General features: G+C 40.9%; 1 protein-coding gene across 1 annotated transcript in view; it reads left to right on the top strand.

Moving 5' to 3' along the window:
* Positions 1–20,426, top strand: part of UNC45A (unc-45 myosin chaperone A) — a 71,589-nt gene that overhangs the window by 38,510 nt on the left and 12,653 nt on the right. Inside the window, exons 5-16 of the mRNA XM_073618507.1 lie at positions 423–515; positions 2,200–2,367; positions 2,933–3,101; positions 3,186–3,356; positions 5,497–5,668; positions 8,298–8,598; positions 8,707–8,801; positions 8,917–9,058; positions 11,073–11,213; positions 11,503–11,630; positions 14,284–14,350; positions 17,228–17,341. Coding sequence (XP_073474608.1) covers positions 423–515; positions 2,200–2,367; positions 2,933–3,101; positions 3,186–3,356; positions 5,497–5,668; positions 8,298–8,598; positions 8,707–8,801; positions 8,917–9,058; positions 11,073–11,213; positions 11,503–11,630; positions 14,284–14,350; positions 17,228–17,341 — 1,761 coding nt within the window. The remainder of the gene's footprint in view (positions 1–422; positions 516–2,199; positions 2,368–2,932; positions 3,102–3,185; positions 3,357–5,496; positions 5,669–8,297; positions 8,599–8,706; positions 8,802–8,916; positions 9,059–11,072; positions 11,214–11,502; positions 11,631–14,283; positions 14,351–17,227; positions 17,342–20,426) is intronic.

Below are 20,426 nucleotides of genomic sequence, written 5' to 3'. Positions count from 1 at the left end.
TAGAACAAGGCATGTAGTAGGGAGATCTGCAGGTATGCCTACAAGCAAAACTCTTGACTAGTCCTTGACCTCTGCTTGCCTTTTTTGGGCACACATTCTACAGTACAGGTCCACTTTTATGTTTTAATATTGTAGAAAATATACAATACAAAATGTTAAAAATTAAAAAGAATATAGAAAATATTATAAGTTGATTTTTTTTCTTCAAAAAGCCCATAGTAAAAGGGGGAAAACATATCTTCAATCTCCTTATCTCTGCATGAATTTGCTATTTACAGTTTATCAGTTTAGATTTAATTAACCTGGCAAATCACATTCGGTTATAATGAAGTTATTTAACTGTTCTTTGTAGGAAGAAGCAATACATGGCGCGGTGATTTTTATTCTTGCACTCCCTTATAACCGTATTTTTCTTCTGACAGGCGCAGCTCATGTCCTCCACAGATTCCCGAGTGGACCAAATGTTCCGCATTTTGCTTGACCCTGATGAGAAAGATGTTGAAAAGCAGCAGAAGGTACTTGCTAATTGGCACAGACATGCTGCTGGGTTAAAGTTGCTAAATATCAGATTCTTCACCAAGCTGCTGGTTTTTACATCATCCGTGTAAACAATTTTTGAGACAAAATCCTTGAATCGGACAGGATCGCTGGCAAGGATAGCTCTCATGTGACCTTAGCCTATAGTAACTTTGGAACTTTAGACTTCTTTGTGTCCTTAATAGAAGCCTACTGCTGTTGCTCAGGACACAAAGAACTGCCTTAGAATAATGACCTCTGCAGTCTGTTTTTTTGGGTCACTTTTCTTTCCCTCAGTTATGTTCGCCCTATTGCTCTTCACTGTTTTTATAGGACACATTCTACAGTGTATGTATCAGTCAGGATGTCTGTGATGACACAACCAATGTAACAGCAGGATAAATGGAAAAGGGATGCCTTTTGGAAGAACAGAGCAAGGGAAATACAGCAAGGCTTCAAAAGCAATGACGTATTATCTTTTCTCTATTTTTTTTCTAGCAATGCCAGTAGAGCAGGTTTTAAACCAACCTGTGCTGCAAAAAATAGGGTAAGGAAAGTGGAAAAAGATCGCTGGACCCAAAGGGTTATTTTACTGGTATTGTTATCTAAACCTTAACCTCTTGGCGCCAACAGTACGCAAATAAATATGTGGCCTCTCGGCGGGCGGGCCTTAACGCTGAGCGGCCGCATATTTGCGTACCAGAATGTAAATACAGCTGTGCCGAGAGCGCGCTCCCCCCAAGTTACCGTCAGCAAATGTAAAGTTCAGATCATGTGACCACTGTGACAGCCAATCACAGCGGCCACATGACCATAAACCCTGCCGGCATCTGAAACCTCTTAAAGAGCCAGGATGCGCTGGCGCCAAGGGGTTAAGGTAATTATGTTTTTTGTAAATGACCTCTGCAGAAATGTGACATATTTTGCACACTCTAGCTTTAGTAAATAAACCCCTTAGTGTCCGATTTGTCCACCGCAATAAGTCGCTGATGTCCCACTATAAGTCGCTGATTGCTGCCATTACTAGTAAAAAAACTGAATAAATAAAAATTCTATAAATATATCCCATAGTTTGTAGACGCTATAACTTTTGCGCAAACCAATCAATATATGCTTATTGGGATTTTTTATCAAAAATTATATGTAGCAGAATACATATTTGCCTAAATTGATGAAGTAATTAGCTTTTTACATTTTTTTTTTTTTTTTATTGGATGTGTTTTGTAGCAGAAAGTAAAAAATGTTGTTTTCTTTTTTCACAATTGTCGGTCCTTCTTTTTTTTTTTTTTTTTTTTGTTTCTATTATTTATAGCACAAAAAATAAAAAATGCAGAGGTGATCAAATACCACCAAAAGAAAGCTCCATTTGTGGGAAAAAAAGGCATCAATTTTATTTGGATACAGCGTCGCACAACCGCGCAATTGTCAGTTAAAATAACGCAGTGCCGTATCGCACAAAATGGCCTGAAAGGGGGTAAATCCTGAGTAATCTTCTGGAGCTGAAGTGGTTAAATTAATTTCAGTTTGCACTTCATGGGATAACAATAGCAACAAAAATGATCTGACAGATTAGACGGACTGGAATATTATAGGAACCATAAAGGTTACCAAAGAATTATGATTGGGAGAAAGAGGTGGGAACACCAAGTTAAGTTTGAATACATCATCTATGTTTATTTGCAGGCGGCACAGAATTTGGTGGTCTTGGCTCGAGAAGATGCTGGAGCAGAGAAGATATTCCAGAGTGATGGGGTCCGTCTCTTGGTACGACTATTGGACACTAAGAAAGTAGACATGATGTTGGCTGCTCTGAGGACTTTAGTTGGTCTCTGCACTGGTCATCAGCCACGAGTAAGTTTACACTCCCATTAGGGTTATTTTTTTTGAGTCTTTAATACTAGTGTACGGTAAACAGCATTGTAAGTTTCAAAATTGCCATAGAGTGATGAAGATGAAGCTTTCTAGAGTAGCCTTTCTCAACCTTTTCAACACAGAGGAACCCTTGAATTAACTTTCCAATCTCAGGGAACCACTGCTAATAATTACTATATATATATATATATATATATATATATATATATATATATATATATATATGTATATATATATATATATATATGTATATATATATATATATATATATATATATATATATATATATATATACAACTCATGATACATTAGTGTGATGGTCAATGGGAAGAATGCTCCTTTCACTTGTGGACATTTGGGAAGAATCGCCCCTTTACAGATAGCTAAAGATCAATGGTGTCAGTGGAAACTGAGACAGAAATTGATCATCGCTCAAGGAATATCTAGCAAGCTCTGAATGAACCCTAGTTGAAAAACCCTGCTCTAGAGATATATAAAACTGAAAATTTCCATCTGTTATAGACCTGTTTGTGTATTTCTGTAGACACTGGCTATCCTTAATGCAGTGGGCATGGAAAAGTTTTGTGCAGTGATGGCAATGGATGACGAATCAATCTCTCTTGCCGCTTGCACTGTCCTGAATACCATGTTTGATACCCTGAAAGAAGATATGAAGAAAGATATCCGAGCAAAGGAAGGAGCAATCGTTCTAGGTAAACTACTTAGCGTAATGCAGCAATACAAATAAAGAGGTCATCTTAGGAAACTTTTACATCTGTGGTTTCTGTCTTTTGAAGATCCTTCTAAGGAGCTGAAGTCAATGATTCATCACCTGCTTGAGATGCTAATTCAGCCAAGTGTGTCCTCACATGGCAGAGAGAATTCTCTCAATCTTCTCATCAAAGTTGTACCACGGAAATCATTGCGTGATGCCAACAATGGGATGACCTTGTGGGTTATTGATCAAGGTAAGCAAATGACTGGCCTATATCCACCTTTTGGGTGGAGCTTCGACTTTAAGGTGCTACTAAAGGCAAAGTTTTTTTCTTCCGATTTTGGATAGAGTAAGGTTAGGGTTCTAACACATGTCAAAATTTTTATTTTATTTTTTGCCACCAGGGAGATTTCCCTTCACTTCCTTTCCCATAGCCAAAGCTGGAGGTGAGAGGAAATCCCTCCAAAGTGAGGGAATCCTGGTGTGTCTCCAGATCTAATGTCCCCAGTGGAAGATTTGCCTTATGTTGGTGTTCTAATGTCAACCCAAATTTTGGGATTTCCTCTTACTTTCACTTTTGATGATAATCATAAACAGGACAAATAGAGAGGGGGAATCTCCCTAACGGGGGCACAGACAGAAATAAAACCTGACAGATGTCCTATTCCCTATCCACTCTATTCAAAATGAAAAGAAAAAAAGAGCTTTTCTCCTTTTTTGATTATATTTTATTTATTTATTTTTTTTACTCTTTTGTTTACATGTAAATATCAGTATTTTTTCTAGAAATCTAGTTAGAACCCCCAAAGCATTATATATATTTTTTTAAGGCAGCAGAGGTCATAGAGAATTAATTGGTGGGTGATTTTTTTATGTCACGTGGTATTTGCGCAGTGGTTATTTAAACGCAATTTTTTTGTTTTACTAAAATGTATTGAAGTTTTGACAAAAAAAGATACAGGCAGTAAACAATCAATGTATAGGCATACGATTCCAATAAACATTGTACATATTTTCCTACCTGATTGTAGGGCATGAAAGACAACGGCTATATAATATAGTATAACAGAAATAACGCAAACTTTACAAAGTACCTAGTTGCAAGAGCAGACAAAATCTCTGTAGGATAGAGATCGTACATTCACATTTAGCACAAAAGGGAACAACTGCAAGGCAATCGAGTCAATATCATACTTTGCCTACTCTCCTAAGCGCGGACCTTTAATATAATATCATACTTTTCATTCTACTGTCGCCCTAATAGTTCTGGAGCCCAAATAAGTGAAAATAACAGTCCTGGCAAAAAAAAAAAGACGCGCACCTTCGCCTTTGAGCGCTGGGATGGGGGCACTTTACATTTTATTTTTATTATTATTTATTTTTTTGCATGCTACTCTCATATCAAAAACCTTATGAAAATTTTTGTTAGACAGAATACAGCTTTGGAAGTGATGTAATGTATTCTTTTGTTTCCGAGCATACATGGACTTGGCCGCTCGATATTATTATTATTATTATTATTATTATTATTATAATTAAAAATAATAATAATTTTTTTTTCCATTTAAATACTATACTAATTAAATGAAAATCGTTCATTCTGGTATCTCATGAGAAAAAGTTTTGTGCTTGTCCCTTGGGGATAATTTCGCATGAACTGTCATAATTGTCTCTCGAAAGCTTTATACTATCCAGTAGATTATCAGATGATCACTCCGAATGCGTTTTTTTTTGTTCAATGCTCTCATCGTGTTTACTAGGCATGACTTACAATCTCAATGCAGTCATATGTCCATAGCCCTGTGTAAGATGATGTCAGTGACCTGATTCACTTCAGGTGTACGTTATTGTCAACTTCAGTGGTCATTAGGAACCCAATCCTGTTTTAAATAGATGTGTGTTTGAGCGTGATTTGGTATGGTAGAGAAGACCAAAAACGAAAACCCGGGGGGGGGGGGGGGGGTTGGGGATGTATAAGAGGGATGGTGCTGGCATTCAAGAAGCATCATTAGCAGGTGTAGCTATAGCTATGCGATTTTCATTAAGCCCACAGAGCCTGCTGAATTATGAACAGCTTGATTACAGGCAATGCACAGACATCATAAAGGTCAGTGTGATGCTACACAACATACTAATGATTTGGAAAATTTTCCTAAAGGGTATTTAAAAGAGAAAAACGTGATCTGTAAGTGAAGTAACACTGCATCATACATATGGCTGGCACAAGTGACAAGAATTAGAATATCTATGTTGCACGTGATTGCCATGGATTGGCTGGAACCTGGGGGACCAGTGCCACTATTCCTAATTAAGATTTGGAAGATTTACTGAGTTATTATCCCTCTGTTGCAGTGCTGCTGGAAATATTCTATTTATGTTGCTATTTTTGTTAGGTTTGAAGAAAATCCTTGAAATAGGAGGCTCCCTAGTGGAGATCCCAGGCAGCCTGTCAGTTACAGAGACCACCAGGATGAGCGCCTCTGTGCTTCTAAATAAGCTCTTTGATGATCTCAAGTGTGACGCAGAGCGAGAAAATTTCCACAAGCTTTGTGAAGATTATGTTCGGTAAGGAGACTTTTTAAAGGGAATCTTTCAACAATGAAGGTCTGTTTAGAGGCAGATCTAAAACTCGGTATAATGTGTTTTTTTTTCTCTATTATTTATCTGTTGCAATATCCCTAAAGCAAACAGTAACCCAGTTTTGTGACGTACTAGATAGTTGTGAGTATAAAACATGCATCTTCAGTTCACTGTTTGCGTGTATTTTACTAACTCAGTGGATGCTTCCCTTTCCTGTGCATTATAGCAGTATTATATTTAATATGTTGCAGGATACCAATTCTTAAAGTGATTATAAAGTCTTGTTTAAAAAAAAAAAAAAAAAAAAAAGAACAAACATATTATACTTACTTGCTCTGTGCAATGGTTTTACACAGGGCAGCCTGGATCCTCCTCTTCTCAGGTCCCTCTTCGCTGCTCCTGGCCCCTCCCTCCTGTCGAGTGCCCCCATAGCAAGCAGCTTGCTGTGGGGGCACCTGAGTCGAGTCACAGCTCCGTGTGTCCATTCAGACATGGAGCTGCCGTTTGTCCCCACCCCCTCTCTCTCCTGATTGGCAAACTGACTTTGACAGCCGCGGGAGCCAATGACGGCGCTGCTGTGTCTTGGCCAATCATGGGGGAGAGTCCCGCACGGCCGAGGGACTCGTGGATATCGCTTGAGAGAGATGGGGCTCAGGTAAGTATAAGGCGCTAATGTGTGAATGGCAAATCGCGAGACTCGCATTTGAGATGCCATTCATTTGAATGACACCTCAAATCGTGGAGCAGGTCTGCTACGATTGTTGCAGGATAAATCGCGCTGCAATCGCGGCAACACGCATTGCGGGAAGCACGTCGCCCAAAAGTAGCTCCTGAACTTTTTTTGGGCGACATGCTTCCCACAATGTGAGATACCGCAATTGCAGCGCAATTTATCGCGGCAGACCCACGTCGCGATTTGAGGCAGGTTGATTTCCACAGGCGGTGGTCTCAGCGGGGGGCATTGATAGTTTCAAGAAACTATTAGATAAGCACCTGAACGACCACAACATACAGGGATATACAATGTAATACTGACACATAATCACACACATAGGTTGGACTTGATGGACTTGTGTCTTTTTTCAACCTCACCTACGATGTAACTATGAACAAACAGTGTGACCAGGCAGAGGGAAAGCAATTACAATTCTAGGATGCATCACTAGAGGGATCACCAGCAGGAGGAAAGAGGTCCTAATTCCCCAATATAGATCTTTAGTGAGACCTGATTTAGAATACTGTGTCCAGTTCTGGAGACCTCACTTACAATAAGATATTGAGAAGATAGTCCAGAGATGGTTAACAAAAATTGTGAAAGGTCTGAGGGAGAAAACGTATGAGGGCTGACTTCAGGAACTTAACCACTTGCCGACCGCTGCACGCCAATATACGTTGGCACAGTGGCAGCGGTGGGCAAATGGGCATACCTGTACATTTCCCATTTAATTGGCGGGGTTAGCAGGCATGACCGTGGGACCTGCGGACTCGATGTCCGCCGGTCTCCCGACGATCGTGTCACGGAGCCGCAGAACGGGGAAGTGCCTATGCAAACAAGGCATTTCCCCGTTCTGCCTTGTGACATGACAGAGATCACTCCTCCCTGTCATCGCTGTCATGTGAGTTGTAGCCCATCACTCCCTAGGACACACTTAACCCCTTGATCGCCCCCTAGTGTTTAACCCCTTCCTTGCCAGTGTCATTTACACAGTAATCAGTGCATTTTTATTTTTAGCACTGATCGCTGTATAAATGATGATGGTCCCAAAATAGTGTCAAGTGTCCGCCATAATGTCGCAGTCACAATAAAAATCGCAGATCGCCGCCATTACTAATAAAAAAAAATAATAATAAAAATGCCATAAAACTATCCCCTATTTTGTAGACGCTATAACTTTTGCACAAACCAATCAATATACACTTATTGCGATTTTTTTTTTTTTTTTACCAAAAATATGTAGAAGAATACATATTGGCCTAAACTGAGGGGAAAAATGTTTTTTTATATATTTTTGGGGGATATTTATTATAGCAAAAAGTAAAAAATATTGCTTTTTTTTCAAAATTGTCACAATTTTTTTGTTTATAGCGCAAAAAATAAAAATCGCAGAGGTGATCAAATACCACCAAAAGAAAGCTCTATTTGTGGGAAAAATAGGACGTCAATTTTGTTTGGGTGCAACGTTGCATGACCGCGCAATTGTCAGTTAAAGCGATGCAGTGCCGAATTGCAAAAAGTGCTCTGGTCAGGAAGGGGGTAAAATCTTCTGGGGCTGAAGTGGTTAATATGTACGGTCTGGAGGAAAGAAGGGAAAGTGGAGACTAGATTGAAATGTTTACATACATTAAGGGGGTGAATAAGGTTCGGGATGGCAGTATTATCAATATTAAGCTAAGATCAAAAACTCAGGGACATGACCTCAAACTAACAGTAAAAAGCTCAAAACTAATCTTAGAAAGTATTATCTTACTAAAAGAGTAGTTAATGCTTGGAATAGAGAGCGGTAATCCAGCTAACAGTAAGTGGATTTAAACATGCTTGGGACAAACCCAGATATATAGTATTTTTTTTTTCTTGTTGGCAGCCTTGTTTAGTCTCTTAACTTCTTATTTGCAGGAGTTGGTTTGAAGGCCATGGTATGGATGGGAAGCTGCGTGCTATACAAACTGTCTCCTGCTTATTGCAGGGCCCATCTGAGGCTGGGAATCGGACTCTTGAACTTACAGGCATAATGGAGAGTATTCTAGCTCTGTGCGCTTCAGAGCGGGAGATTGATCAGCAGGTGGCAGTGGAGGCGTTGATCCATGCAGCTGGCAAAGCTAAGCGAGCCACCTTCATCACTGCCAATGGGGTGACCTTACTCAAAGACATTTACAAGAAAAATGAAAATGATGCTATCCGCATAAGAGCCTTGGTGGTATGCCGCTGTCCTATGTGTGATTGTGTTACAAATACATTTTAATAATCTTTTCTTTTTATACCTTAGATGTCTAGTCATCAAATCTCTATTTATAATATTGTATAGGGTTTGTGTAAGCTGGGATCCGCAGGTGGCACAGATTTCAGCATGAAACAGTTTGCAGAAGGATCTACTCTCAAGCTAGCTAAACAGTGTCGCAAGTAAGTTATTCAACGTGATTATAGTGGAATATTGGTACCCTGACCTTGAGGTATGTGTCATAAAGTTAAATGTTATGTCATGTTACTTGAAACCATTTTGCTTTTTGCTTTGTAGGTGGTTGTGCAATGAGAGTATTCAGGCAAGCACCCGCCGCTGGGCTGTGGAAGGCTTGGCCTATCTAACATTTGACGCTGATGTTAAGGAGGAATTTGTAGAAGATAAAGCAGCGTTACAGGCAATGTTCAAATTAGCAAAGGTACAATTTTTCCATAACATCTAGTAATTACTTTGTAATTCTGCCATTTGTAGTTCTACAGCAAATACAAGAGCATAATGTGCACATAGGGGAACTGAAGGCCAATGTATATAAAATCAATGGGAGTGCCAACACTTGTGACATGTACAAATAACAAAGTTTCAAGTAGGGCCATGTTACTTTAGTGATCCTGCGGCCGCTGGCAACTAACCAGTGGCACGATCTCTAAAGAGAGAACACGTACCTGCTCCTATGGCATTGCTCTCTCATTAGCTCAACCAGCAGGGTGTTGCATGTCAGCGAGGGAAAATCAATAGAGCAACACTCAGCAGTATTTTGGCTAGTGAGAAAGTGATGTTTCTGGGGCAGATGATCATGTTGCTGGTGAGTGGCAGCCAGTGTGTATGATTGTCTATGTACTGTGCAGTTCTGGCCTTATCTCTAGAGAACAATAGAATTGTCTAGGAAAACAAAACCCAAATGATCAGTTTATTACGCAGTATGGGGCTGGGTACACACGACCCGGAAATGGACAGTTTGGCAGGAACCGCCGACTTTCAGCTCCTCTGTACAGCTCCCTGTGTGACAGTCTTACGACTGACTTCTGCCGAACAGGTATGCTGGAAAACCAGCATCCAATCAGCGCTCGCAGCCAATTATTGCAAGCACTGATCTGTGTTTTCCGGCCAGGAGGGGGGAGGAGGGGGCAGTCCCCCTGTCAGTACACAATACCACAGTGGGGGAGAGCGACGCACTGCTGGGTTGAAGGAAAAAATACGTATAGTGTGTACCCACCTTAAGGCTGGCCATGGATAATTATTGTATGGCTATTGTATTCTGCTGTCAGAAAGTTTTCCAACAGTCCCGTTCGACATTTTTGGATAAAAATGAAGTGGAAGTAGAAAATTTCTTGGCGTCCAGTGGGAGTTAACAATACCTTATCTTTGGCGTCAGTGGGAGGACTAGTGCCTCATCGTTGCTGTCAGTGGGAGGAATAGTGCCCCATTGTTGGTGTCAGTCGGAAGAATAGTGCCCCATTGTTGGTGTCAGTGGTAGGAATTGTGCCTTTTTGATGGTGTTTCAGTGAGAGGAATAGTGCCTCATTATTGGTGTCAGCGACAGGAAGCGTTCCCTAAGGGCCGGATAAAGACAAGCATAGGGCTGCAGTTTGGAGACCGCTGCTTTAGATGATTGTACCTGTTTATGCAGTCAGCAGACACACCTTGTGCCAGGGGAAACAATAGTATTCATTAGGGATGCACCGATACCGATCTTTTTTTTTTTTTTATCGATGAGTACCGATGCTTGTGCTCAAGTATTAGCTGATACTGAGTACCAATATCTTTGTGGTGTGATTTGAGCCCATGCAAAAGAATCACATGCAATTTGAACAGGAATGTGGTGCGATTCCTGTCTGAAACCGCTGCTTTGTGATCCCAGAAGTCACTATGACAAGCCTGGATTAACACAGGAGCAGTGGGGGGAAATGGCATGCGATTCAGACAGGAATTACATCACATTCCTGTTCAAATCGCATATGATTCTCTGCAGTGGGAATTGAGCCAATTCATTTTGTACGGGCTCAAATCGCACCGGAAAGGCATTGGAGCATTTGCATGAGTACAAGTAATTGTGTAAATGCTCAGTATCGGCACCGATACCGGTATCGGTGTAACCCTAGTATTCATTTGTGAAAACCCATTGCAGGCAATTCATTCCCTCCTCCCAGCCAAGCCAAGCATTAACATCTAGATTGCTGCACACCTATTAAAATGAAAGGTGGAACACATTAATAGGAAGCTAGACAACAATACAGACAGAACCCAAAGAAGAAGGTTTGGTGGACTGTTTCCTGCTACTGTTTATTGCATTTATAATTCTGTTTTTTAAATGAAAATATCCAGTCGTATATACTTTTTTATATCACCTACAACGTTTAAGAATGCTAGTTGCTGTTTGAATAGTAATGATTGTGACTTGTTATTAATCAAGTCGTTGCTTTTATTTGTTCTAGTCACAAGACAAGACTGTCCTTTTTGCAGTTGCATCCACCTTGGTAAATTGTACAAACAGCTATGACCGGGAAGAAATAGACCCACAGATGTTAGAACTGGCAAAATATGCCAAGCAGCACGTTCCTGAGGAGCACCCAAAGGTGAGAGGTCATCTGGTCTCCATTGAAGATGCTGGAATTGCATATTGTGACTATGGGGTAGATTTACTAAAACTAGAGTGCAAAATCTGGTGCAGCTCTGCATAGAAACCAATCAGCTTGCAGGTTTTATTGTAAAAGCTTAACTGAACAAGCTGAAGTTAGAAGCCGATTGGCTACCATGCAAAGTTGTACCAGATTTTGAACTCTACAGTTTTAATAAATCAACCCCTTTGTGTTTTTCACTGAACACTCAGACATATTTATGGTTCTATGGTGTCATTAACTGTAGGATAAGAAAGAATTTGTTGAGGCGCGAGTGCAGAAGCTACTGACGGCAGGAGTGGTGTCTGCTTTGGCATGCATGATGAAAAATGAGAGTCCAGCACTAACTGATTCCTCAAGAGAACTGACATCCAGGTAATTCTGTCCTTTTCTTTTACAAAGATTTTATTAAAGGTTTTTTAGCAGGTACAATACAAAAAAAACTGTTGACCTTGTCTGTAATTCAGAGCTGACCTGTGCAAACTTCCTGTGCTATCCTATAGAGGCTATTTCGCCTTGCCAGTTCTTATCTTGGCATGGAGGATGATTGGTATTTTATGTTGTGGAGAGCTGAGAGTGTGCATAGTTGCATATTTCAGAAAAAACACTGGGCAGGGCTGACAACACACAGTCCACAAAAAAATCTGTGTTGTCAGCCTACAATAGGTATGAGCTCTACCATCACCAATCGTTTACCTATAAACACAGCCCACTGCACATATTGGATTTGCAAAAAGTTTATTGTACCAAAAGCATAGAATAACCAACATTAAAATTCCAAATCATTCAATCTTTTTTTTCAATAACATTTTATTTTATTCTGTTACCAAAGTTTACATTGTATATAATATAACATTAAAGGGTAGTAGAGAAGTACGGTACATAGTATTAAGCAAACAGGTACACGTATATGGAATATTTTCAAATCATTCAATCTTGACATTCGTGCAGATAAAACTCCGTGTCCACCATATATGCCCACATCCAATGACCAATCATATATAACAATGGGAACTCTAGTGTAAAAAACACAGTGGTAAAGCTGACACCCTCAATGATGCCAGTACAGAGGGATGGTTGATGTATATACATATACAAAGGTCAGTGCTTGGCTGAATTCCTGCAAGGGATGTATAGAATATGTCCTGGACTGGTGAAAACCTAAAATCCTGGAAAAAGCACACAATTGAATCAATTCAGCACTAGTCCTTAGTGTTTATCCAAAGAAGTGTTAAGAAGGTAGCTGAAAAAGCACGAAATGATAAACTAGCCCAGAGGAGGTATGTTGGTCAGGATTGCGTTCACAATCTGTATACCCTAGATCGCCATGTAAATGTAAAAGCTGTAATGGAACCATGTCCTGAAATCGCCTCTCTCGCACTGTGCGGAAGATCACAATGGGAAACCAAAGCTTGCATGCAAGCTACCAATCCCGGTCCCTGGTGGACCATTTGTATTCCAAGGGGTAAAGTCCCAAACAAATATGCAGTTCTAAGGATATGTTTGGTAAGTATTACTTATTGTATCCTTTTGAAGCATCAATGTCAAAGGCAGAAGTTGAATACCAGTTCCTTGCAGGAACTGCCAAGCCAAAAACAATGAAGTGTGGACAGTGAGATAGCTTAACCGGTTTCCCTGGCTGCTTCAGAGGCTCAGGAGAGTGCGAACCTGCCTCCACGTGTGGCCCCCAAGCTTTACATGGCGATCGTTGCGTATCACCTCATGCCGCAACTGCGCCCTGGCACGTCACAGGTGCGCCCGTCGTCTTGCTGCGTGAGCCGCGGAACATTCACGTAACTCACGCAGCGCCATGCTGTATGTTAGGTTATTACGCAACTGTAGATAAACATTTACTTCAATTATTAAAATGAGAAGTGTTGGCTGCTTGGAATTAACTCCCTTTCAATGGAAAACTAAATTGAGAGGAATATATAGGCTGGCATTACTCTCATGACATGGCTGTTATGTAATCCGTTTGTTTCAGTACTTTCTAAGTCACTGGCTGGGTGCAAACATTCAGATCATGTATGTCATCGTGTGCACCGGATCACATATATATGCGTGGTCCGACACTTACGAGTAGGGGGCATGCATGCCTGCTACTTGCCACTTGCCTCTGCTGTGTGTAATCACAGTAGAAGCCAATCGGCTGGTGCTGGATACTCAATGTCCGCCGGCGATCGCCAGGCAGAGAGACAGAATTGTGATCTGCCTATGTAAGCAAGGCAGATCACCATTCTGACAGGAGGGAAGGGATGGAGTTTGTGTCCCTGCAAAGCAGGTAAAAAAAAATTAATCTCTTCCCCTAGTAAAAGCACCTCCCACAGTATAGTAAAACACTGGCTAGGCACACAGTTAACCCTTTGATTGCCCCTGATGTTAACCCCTTCCCAGTCAGTGTCATTAGTACAGTGACCCTGCATATTTTTAGCACTTTGTGTCAAAGGTCCCCTAAGTGTCAGAATGTCCGCCGCAATATTGCAGTCCCGCTATAAGTCGCTGATCGCTGCTATTGCTAGTAAAAAAATAAATAAAATATCCCATAGTTTGTAGATGCTATAGTGTTTGCGCAAACCAATCAATATACACTTATTGGGAATTGTTTACCAAAAATATGTAGCAGAATACATATTGGCCTAAATTTATGAAGAAATTAGAATTTTTTTTATTTTAATTTTATTGGATATGTTTTATAGCAAAAAGTGAAAAATGTTTGTTTTTTGGTCGAAATTGTCAGCCTTTTTTGTTTATAGCGCAAAAAATAAAATCCACAGAGGTGATCAAATAGCATCCAAAGGAAGCGCTATTTGTGGGAAAATAAGGACATCAATTTTATTTGGGTACAGCATTGCATGACCACGCAATTGTCAGTTAAAGTAACGCAGGGCAGTATGGCCTCGTTATAAAGGGGTAAACCTTCCAGACGTCAGGTAGTTTAAGTGTTTTTTTGTTTTGTTTTTTTGCACCTTTTTTCACTGATCTTTCTAACTGACCTCTCAACACTTTCCAATTTTGTTCTTTTCTCTAGAGTCTTTTTGGCCTTGGTTGAGAAACCAGAAGAACGAGGAAACGTTGTAGCTCAAGGAGGAGGAAAGGTAATGCGTTTTTCTGCTTTTTAGATTGTAATAAACCGTCAGTTAATTATGTGTGATAACTAATGGTAACTTTTCTGAAGTAGAAGCTAGAATATTTACATCTTCTCTATCAGTCTAAGGCCTTAAAATGGTAGTATACTCTGTACTACCACTTGTACCTACAGGCAAGCCTATAATAAGGATTACCTGTAGGTACCGTAAATATCTCCTAAACTTGCAATTTAGGAGATATTCAGAGTGCATGCAGCCGATGACATCACCGACTTACCGTGCTTGATCTTCAGAGCCCATGCTGGAAATAGCGGCTCCAGCGTGCATGTGCGTGCAAGCCGGAAGGAAGACCGGGGGGAAGATGTCAGCTGTCTCAGCGGTGACATTGCCTTGCAGGGAATTTTTTTTTTTTTTAATCACCTGTGGTTTACAACCGCTTTAAGGACCATGATACAATTTAGTATTAAACTGATGGTGGCAGATGGCAGCATAGACTACCAGAATGTAAGATGAGGGTAGAGGGGGGACTTGGCTATATACACTTGGGAAAGGTGCAGATCACTGCTATGCATTGACTGATAAATGGCATTGTGTCCCTCGTACATGGCCTGTTCAAGGTAGGCTGGGAAGAGTGCTGTGAGGACATCACCTGGGTGTAATACAACTTCTGCATTTGATACAAGAGCTTTATAAAGTTGCACTGCAGCACACAGCCTGGTTTAATGTCTTTTTAAAGTGGTAGTAAACTCTTGTTGTTTACTTTTACCTACAGGTAATCCTATAATAAAGCTTACCTGTAGGTAAAATGAATATCTCCTAAACATGCACTATTTAGGAGATATTCTAGGGAGCAGCAGCTGGTGACGTCACCGACGCATGCGTTCTGAAGGAATGGCATAACCGTGCTGTTCCTTCAGAGCTGTGTGCCGCGGCCAAGACTCCCGTGCCCATGTGTAGGAGTGATGTCATCACGGCTCAGACAGTCAGACAGCCAGGGTCTGCAAACCTGGAAGAAAGACCGGGTGAAGATGGAAGCCTCTGCAGTGCTGATGGCACACCTCTGGAGGGCTTCATTTTAGGGTAAGTCTTTCATAATGTGCTAGTATGCAGTGTATACTAGCACATTATGATATTGCCTTGCAGGAGGAAACTTTGTTTTCCCTAGAGTTTACTACCACTTTAATAGTGAAATGATGGAATTTTGGTAGGGTGGAGTGTTTGTTATGCCACATACGCACCAATGTTTTGACATTCTTTATTACTGAACTTCATAACTTCTAAATGTTTATCCAGATCTGGGCTGTATATTGAGCAGTATTTTAGAAGACTAATGAGAAGTTCTAGCAATCACTATTTTCAGCAAGAAGGACCAAATAGAGCTAAAAGATAAGGCAGTGAAAAGAGCGTACTCCTGAAATAGCGGTCATTAGGTAAAGAGCAGCTGATAATCTATTTTAGATTTCAGGACTACGTTCCAGTAGGATGTATTGTATATAGTATATGGTGTATTTTACATTTTATCACTGGCTTCATCCCGGTGTACAGGCACCATGCCAGAAATGTAAATCGAGCTCTCACATGCTCATCTCAGTGAACAATCCTGCAGAGGATTGGGAACAGGCAAGTAAGTTTAGCACCTACTTGTTCATACATTTTGTTTTATTACCGTATATACTCGAGTATAAGTCGAGTTTTTCAGCACATTTTTTTGTGCTGAAAGTGCCCCCCTCGACTTATACTCGAGTCAAGCACTTTTCTGCAGCAAAAAATTTCATTTTCCGAACCGAATTTGGGGCCCCGTATCTCAGGGCCACTTGGTGCTAGAAACCCCAAATTTGGTGTGCAAACCCAGTGGACCTGGTACCACAACATATCCAAAGCTGGAGTTCCTAGCACCAAGTGGCCCTGAGATACGGGCCCCAAAATCGGCTTGGAAAATGTCATTCTCTGCTGCAGAAAAGTGCTTGACATTTTCTGAACCGACTTTGGGGCCCCGTATCTCAGGGCCACTTGGTGCTAGGAACCCCAAATTTGGTTTGCAAACCCAGTGGACCTGGTACCATAACATATCAAAAGCTGGGGTTCCTAGAACAAAGTGGCCCCGAGATACGGGGCCCCAAAATAGGTTAGGAAAATGTCATTCTCTGCTGCAGAAAAGTGCTTGACATTTTCTGAACCGAATTTGGGGCCCCGTATCTCAGGGTTACTTGGTGCTAGGAACCCCAAATTTGGTTTGCAAACCCAGCGGACCTGGTACCATAACATATCCAAAGCTGGGGTTCCTAGCACCAAGTGGCCCCGAGATACGGGGCCCCAAAATAGGTTCAGAAAATGTTATTCTCTGCTGCAGAAAAGTGCTTGACATTTTCTGGACCGATTTTTGGGGCCCTGTATCTCGGGGCCACTCAGTGCTAGAAATCCCAGCTTTGGATATTTTATGGTGCTAGTTCCACTGGGTTTGCAAACCAAATTTGGGGTTCCTAGCACCAAGTGGCCCTGAGATACGGGGCCCCAAATTCGGTCAACTGTGTCTATCTGCAGCAATGTCATTTCGGGACACTTTGGGTTCAGAGACCCCAAATTTTGGATGCAGCTAGGGGGCATCTAGGAACCCTTAACTACCGAGTTTGAAGTTCGGGGGACCTATGGCGGCAAATGGGCACAGTGAGGCTGCAAATGGGCATTGTTGGCCCTCTTTTCCACTTACAGTGCATTTCTCACCCTCGTCTTATACTTGGGTCAATAAGTTTTTCACATTTTTTTGTGGTAAATTAGGGCCTCGACTTATACTTGGAACGACTTATACTCGAGTATATACGGTATTTTTCTGACACTTTAATACCTAGATGACATTAGAAGTTGATGTACATGTATGTTTTGCTGTAGGCTTTAATACCACTGGCATTAGAAGGAACTGAGTTGGGGAAAACCAAAGCAGCACAAGCACTGGCCAAGATAACCATCACATCAAACCCTGAAATTGCATTTCCGGGTGAAAGGGTAAGATTGTAAAATCTGGAACACTGACTACTGTATGAATTCATTATAACAAAAGGAGTGTGGCATTTTTGCATAGCTTTTTAGCACTATTTATTTGGTTCTATGTATACACAGAGCAACTTTTCACCACACAGATTTGTGAACATTACATTTTTGGGCATGATGGTATTGTTGCTTTGACTGTTTTTTTTTTTTTGCTGTGATGAATATAGTATTTATCTATGTAGTTTTATTAAAATTAAAGGTGTTTACATTTTTATTTACAAAGCAGCTACAGCCGGAGTAGAAGGCCTCTGTGTAGGAGCAGTGGTCTCTAAACAGTGGTTACAGCTGTCCAGTCATCGGGGTGTATGCACTTTGCTGATTGGAGAGCTCTAGCTGTGACTTGGCAGGGAAGGCATGTCGGATCTCTGTAGAGAATCCACTGCTTCCCAGTGGCGGCCACTCCATTAGAGGCGCAGCCCCCCTAATCCATGCGCCCGACCCCTAATCTACATGCAGGGTGCCGGAAGCATGGATTTTAATGGGGTTTTTTACTATTTTGAAGAACATGATTAGAGCCTGAGGCTCTAATTGAATTCAAAAACAGATGGGCTCGGGGTGCAGAGGACTGTGCCCTGAGCCCACCCATTTGTGTGACATTAGCAAATTAATATTCACTTATGTCTTCCTGCTTCTCCTCCCAGCCAATCGGGAAGCACCCCGATTGCTAGTGCAAGTGAGGGGGCTAGGGGCAGCTTCCAGGAGCCCGCACCACCTCCGATCACGGCCCAATGTTTGATTTCCACCTTCCCGTCCATCTCCCATGCACGGGGGGGGGGGGGGCACACAGTGCTTGTGCGAGTAAGGGGAACAGGTTTGTTTGAGACGACCCCCCTCCAAATATTGAGCACAAGCCGCCAATGCTGCTTCTATACACAAAACAAGGATCCTTCTCTACAGGCTTTTCTGCTCTGGTTGTTTTCGGCTGTGGTTGTTTTCTAAAGAATACAAACTGTTAGGCTTTGCGCATCTTTTGTTTAGTTGCACTTAAAATGTATTTAGTGGATTTAAACAGAATGTTCCTTTTTAAAAGTGTATGTCTGGACAAGAAGAAAAAAAAAACCATGCAGTACATTTCTGCAATATATGCACTTTACCACATATATTCTCCCTTTTAAAAAATGCTGCAAGTACAGAAAATTACCTTTTGATTCTGCCAGAATCTAGTGAACGGACTACTTTGCTTCTGCTGCGTGAAAGTCCTCAGTAGTGCGGTCAGCCCTGCTTGACTACAGAACAATGCTGTGTTCTTAAAAGATCTCCCAGTTTCAAATTGACCCATTTTTATCCATGGACAAAACATAACTAACCTCCAGTGCTGGGGTAGGTGACACAATAATGTCATTTCTGTAGAGCATTCCCTTTCATCATAACAATAGGAATATAGAAATATTTAGGAGAAAGTAAATCTTTTATAGGTATGTCCACTGAAAAATTGTATTTTGGTTTTGGTTGCTGCTGTTCACTTAAAGTAGAACTTTAGGCAAAACCCTTTTTTTTTTTTTTTTTTAATTTTGGATAGAGTAAGGAAGGATTATAACCCCTGTCAGATTTTTTATTTTTCTGCCATCTGTATCCCATTGGGGAGATTTCCCTTCACTTCCTGTCCCATAGTCAAACAGCAAGTAAGAGGAAATCCCTGCAAATTAAGAACATTTTTTGGGGACCCCTAGGTCACCAGAACGACTTACTTCTCTGGGGACAACCCAAAATTTGGGATTTTCTTTCACTTTCGCTTTCAATGATAATAGTAAACAAGACAAATACAGAAGGTTAATCTCTTTTTAATGGGGGCACAGACAGCAATAAAAAACAGACAAGCCTTCCAATCCCTCTCCACTCAATCCAAAACTGGAAAAAAAAAGTTTTGCCTGTAGTTATACTTTAAACCAGCTACATTTTGTGTATTATTTTGCAGCCTACAGTGGTAAAATCTCTGCATTCAGAGGAAACCTGTACTGAGAAATATGGAAGATGCCATTTCTGGCTTCCTTCTGAAAATGCTGTTTGGCTTCATGCATGGCTGTGTCTTGAATTTCTACATCCTGAGATGTTGAATCAGAACAAGCATGTACATCTGCAAAGACTTTAAACAAGGACTTGGCATTGGCAACCTCAGTACTTCCTCAGTACAAGTTTTTTATTTACAGCCTTAAGCATGTGCACCTATCACAACTATTGGGATTTCATACTTTACATGTGTGGTGCAATCGCTGTTTAAATATGTGTGACAGACCTACGTGCGCATTTGTATATATAAGTGGGGGAACAGGGGTGCTTTAAAATAAAAGTATTATTTTTATTCTTTTTTATTTCTATTTTTTGTTACTTTTTTTTTTCATTTAACTTTATTGCTATCACAAGGAGGCTCTTCACAGCACTGTGTAAGTGTTACAGCCGCCTTAATCACTTTTTACAAAACAGCTGATCGCCGTCTAAAGAAAACAATACCAAGATCATAGCTGCAGCTATGATCTTATAATAACCACTTGCTGACACAATGAGGGTTATTTACTAAAGGCAAATCCACTTTGCACTACAAGTGCTCTACAAGTGCATTTGAAAGTGCATTTGAAAGTGCACTTGGAAGTGCAGTTGCTGTAGATCTGAGGAGGACATGCAAGGAAAATAGAAAACAGCATTTTTGCTTACACATGATTGGATGATAAAGTCAGCAGAGCTTCCCCTCATTTCAGATCTTTCCCTCAGATCTACAGCGACTGCACTTCCAAGTGTACTTGTAGTGCAAAGTGGATTTGCCTTTCGTAAATCAACCCCAATGTTTTATATACGTACGTTGGTCAGCAAGTGCTTAATCGATGTTCTGGTAAATGCACCAGGAGGGGTGAGACCGACTCCAATGAAAGCTGGCATATGACCCAAACCCCCAGACTCCATCTGTGATTTAAAATATCGCTTTCAGCTTACACACTTGTTAAAGGATGTCCATTTAGTGCACTATTTTATTAGTTCCTCACCTTGTACCTGCAATCATTCTTTTAATTAACTTACCGCTGCAGTGTCAGTTTATTTTCTTTTTGCT

Source organism: Aquarana catesbeiana, linkage group LG03 (genome assembly GCF_042186555.1).
Source record: "Aquarana catesbeiana isolate 2022-GZ linkage group LG03, ASM4218655v1, whole genome shotgun sequence".
Taxonomy (NCBI): Eukaryota; Metazoa; Chordata; class Amphibia; order Anura; family Ranidae; genus Aquarana; species Aquarana catesbeiana.
This window is presented reverse-complemented; position numbering and strand designations above follow the sequence as displayed.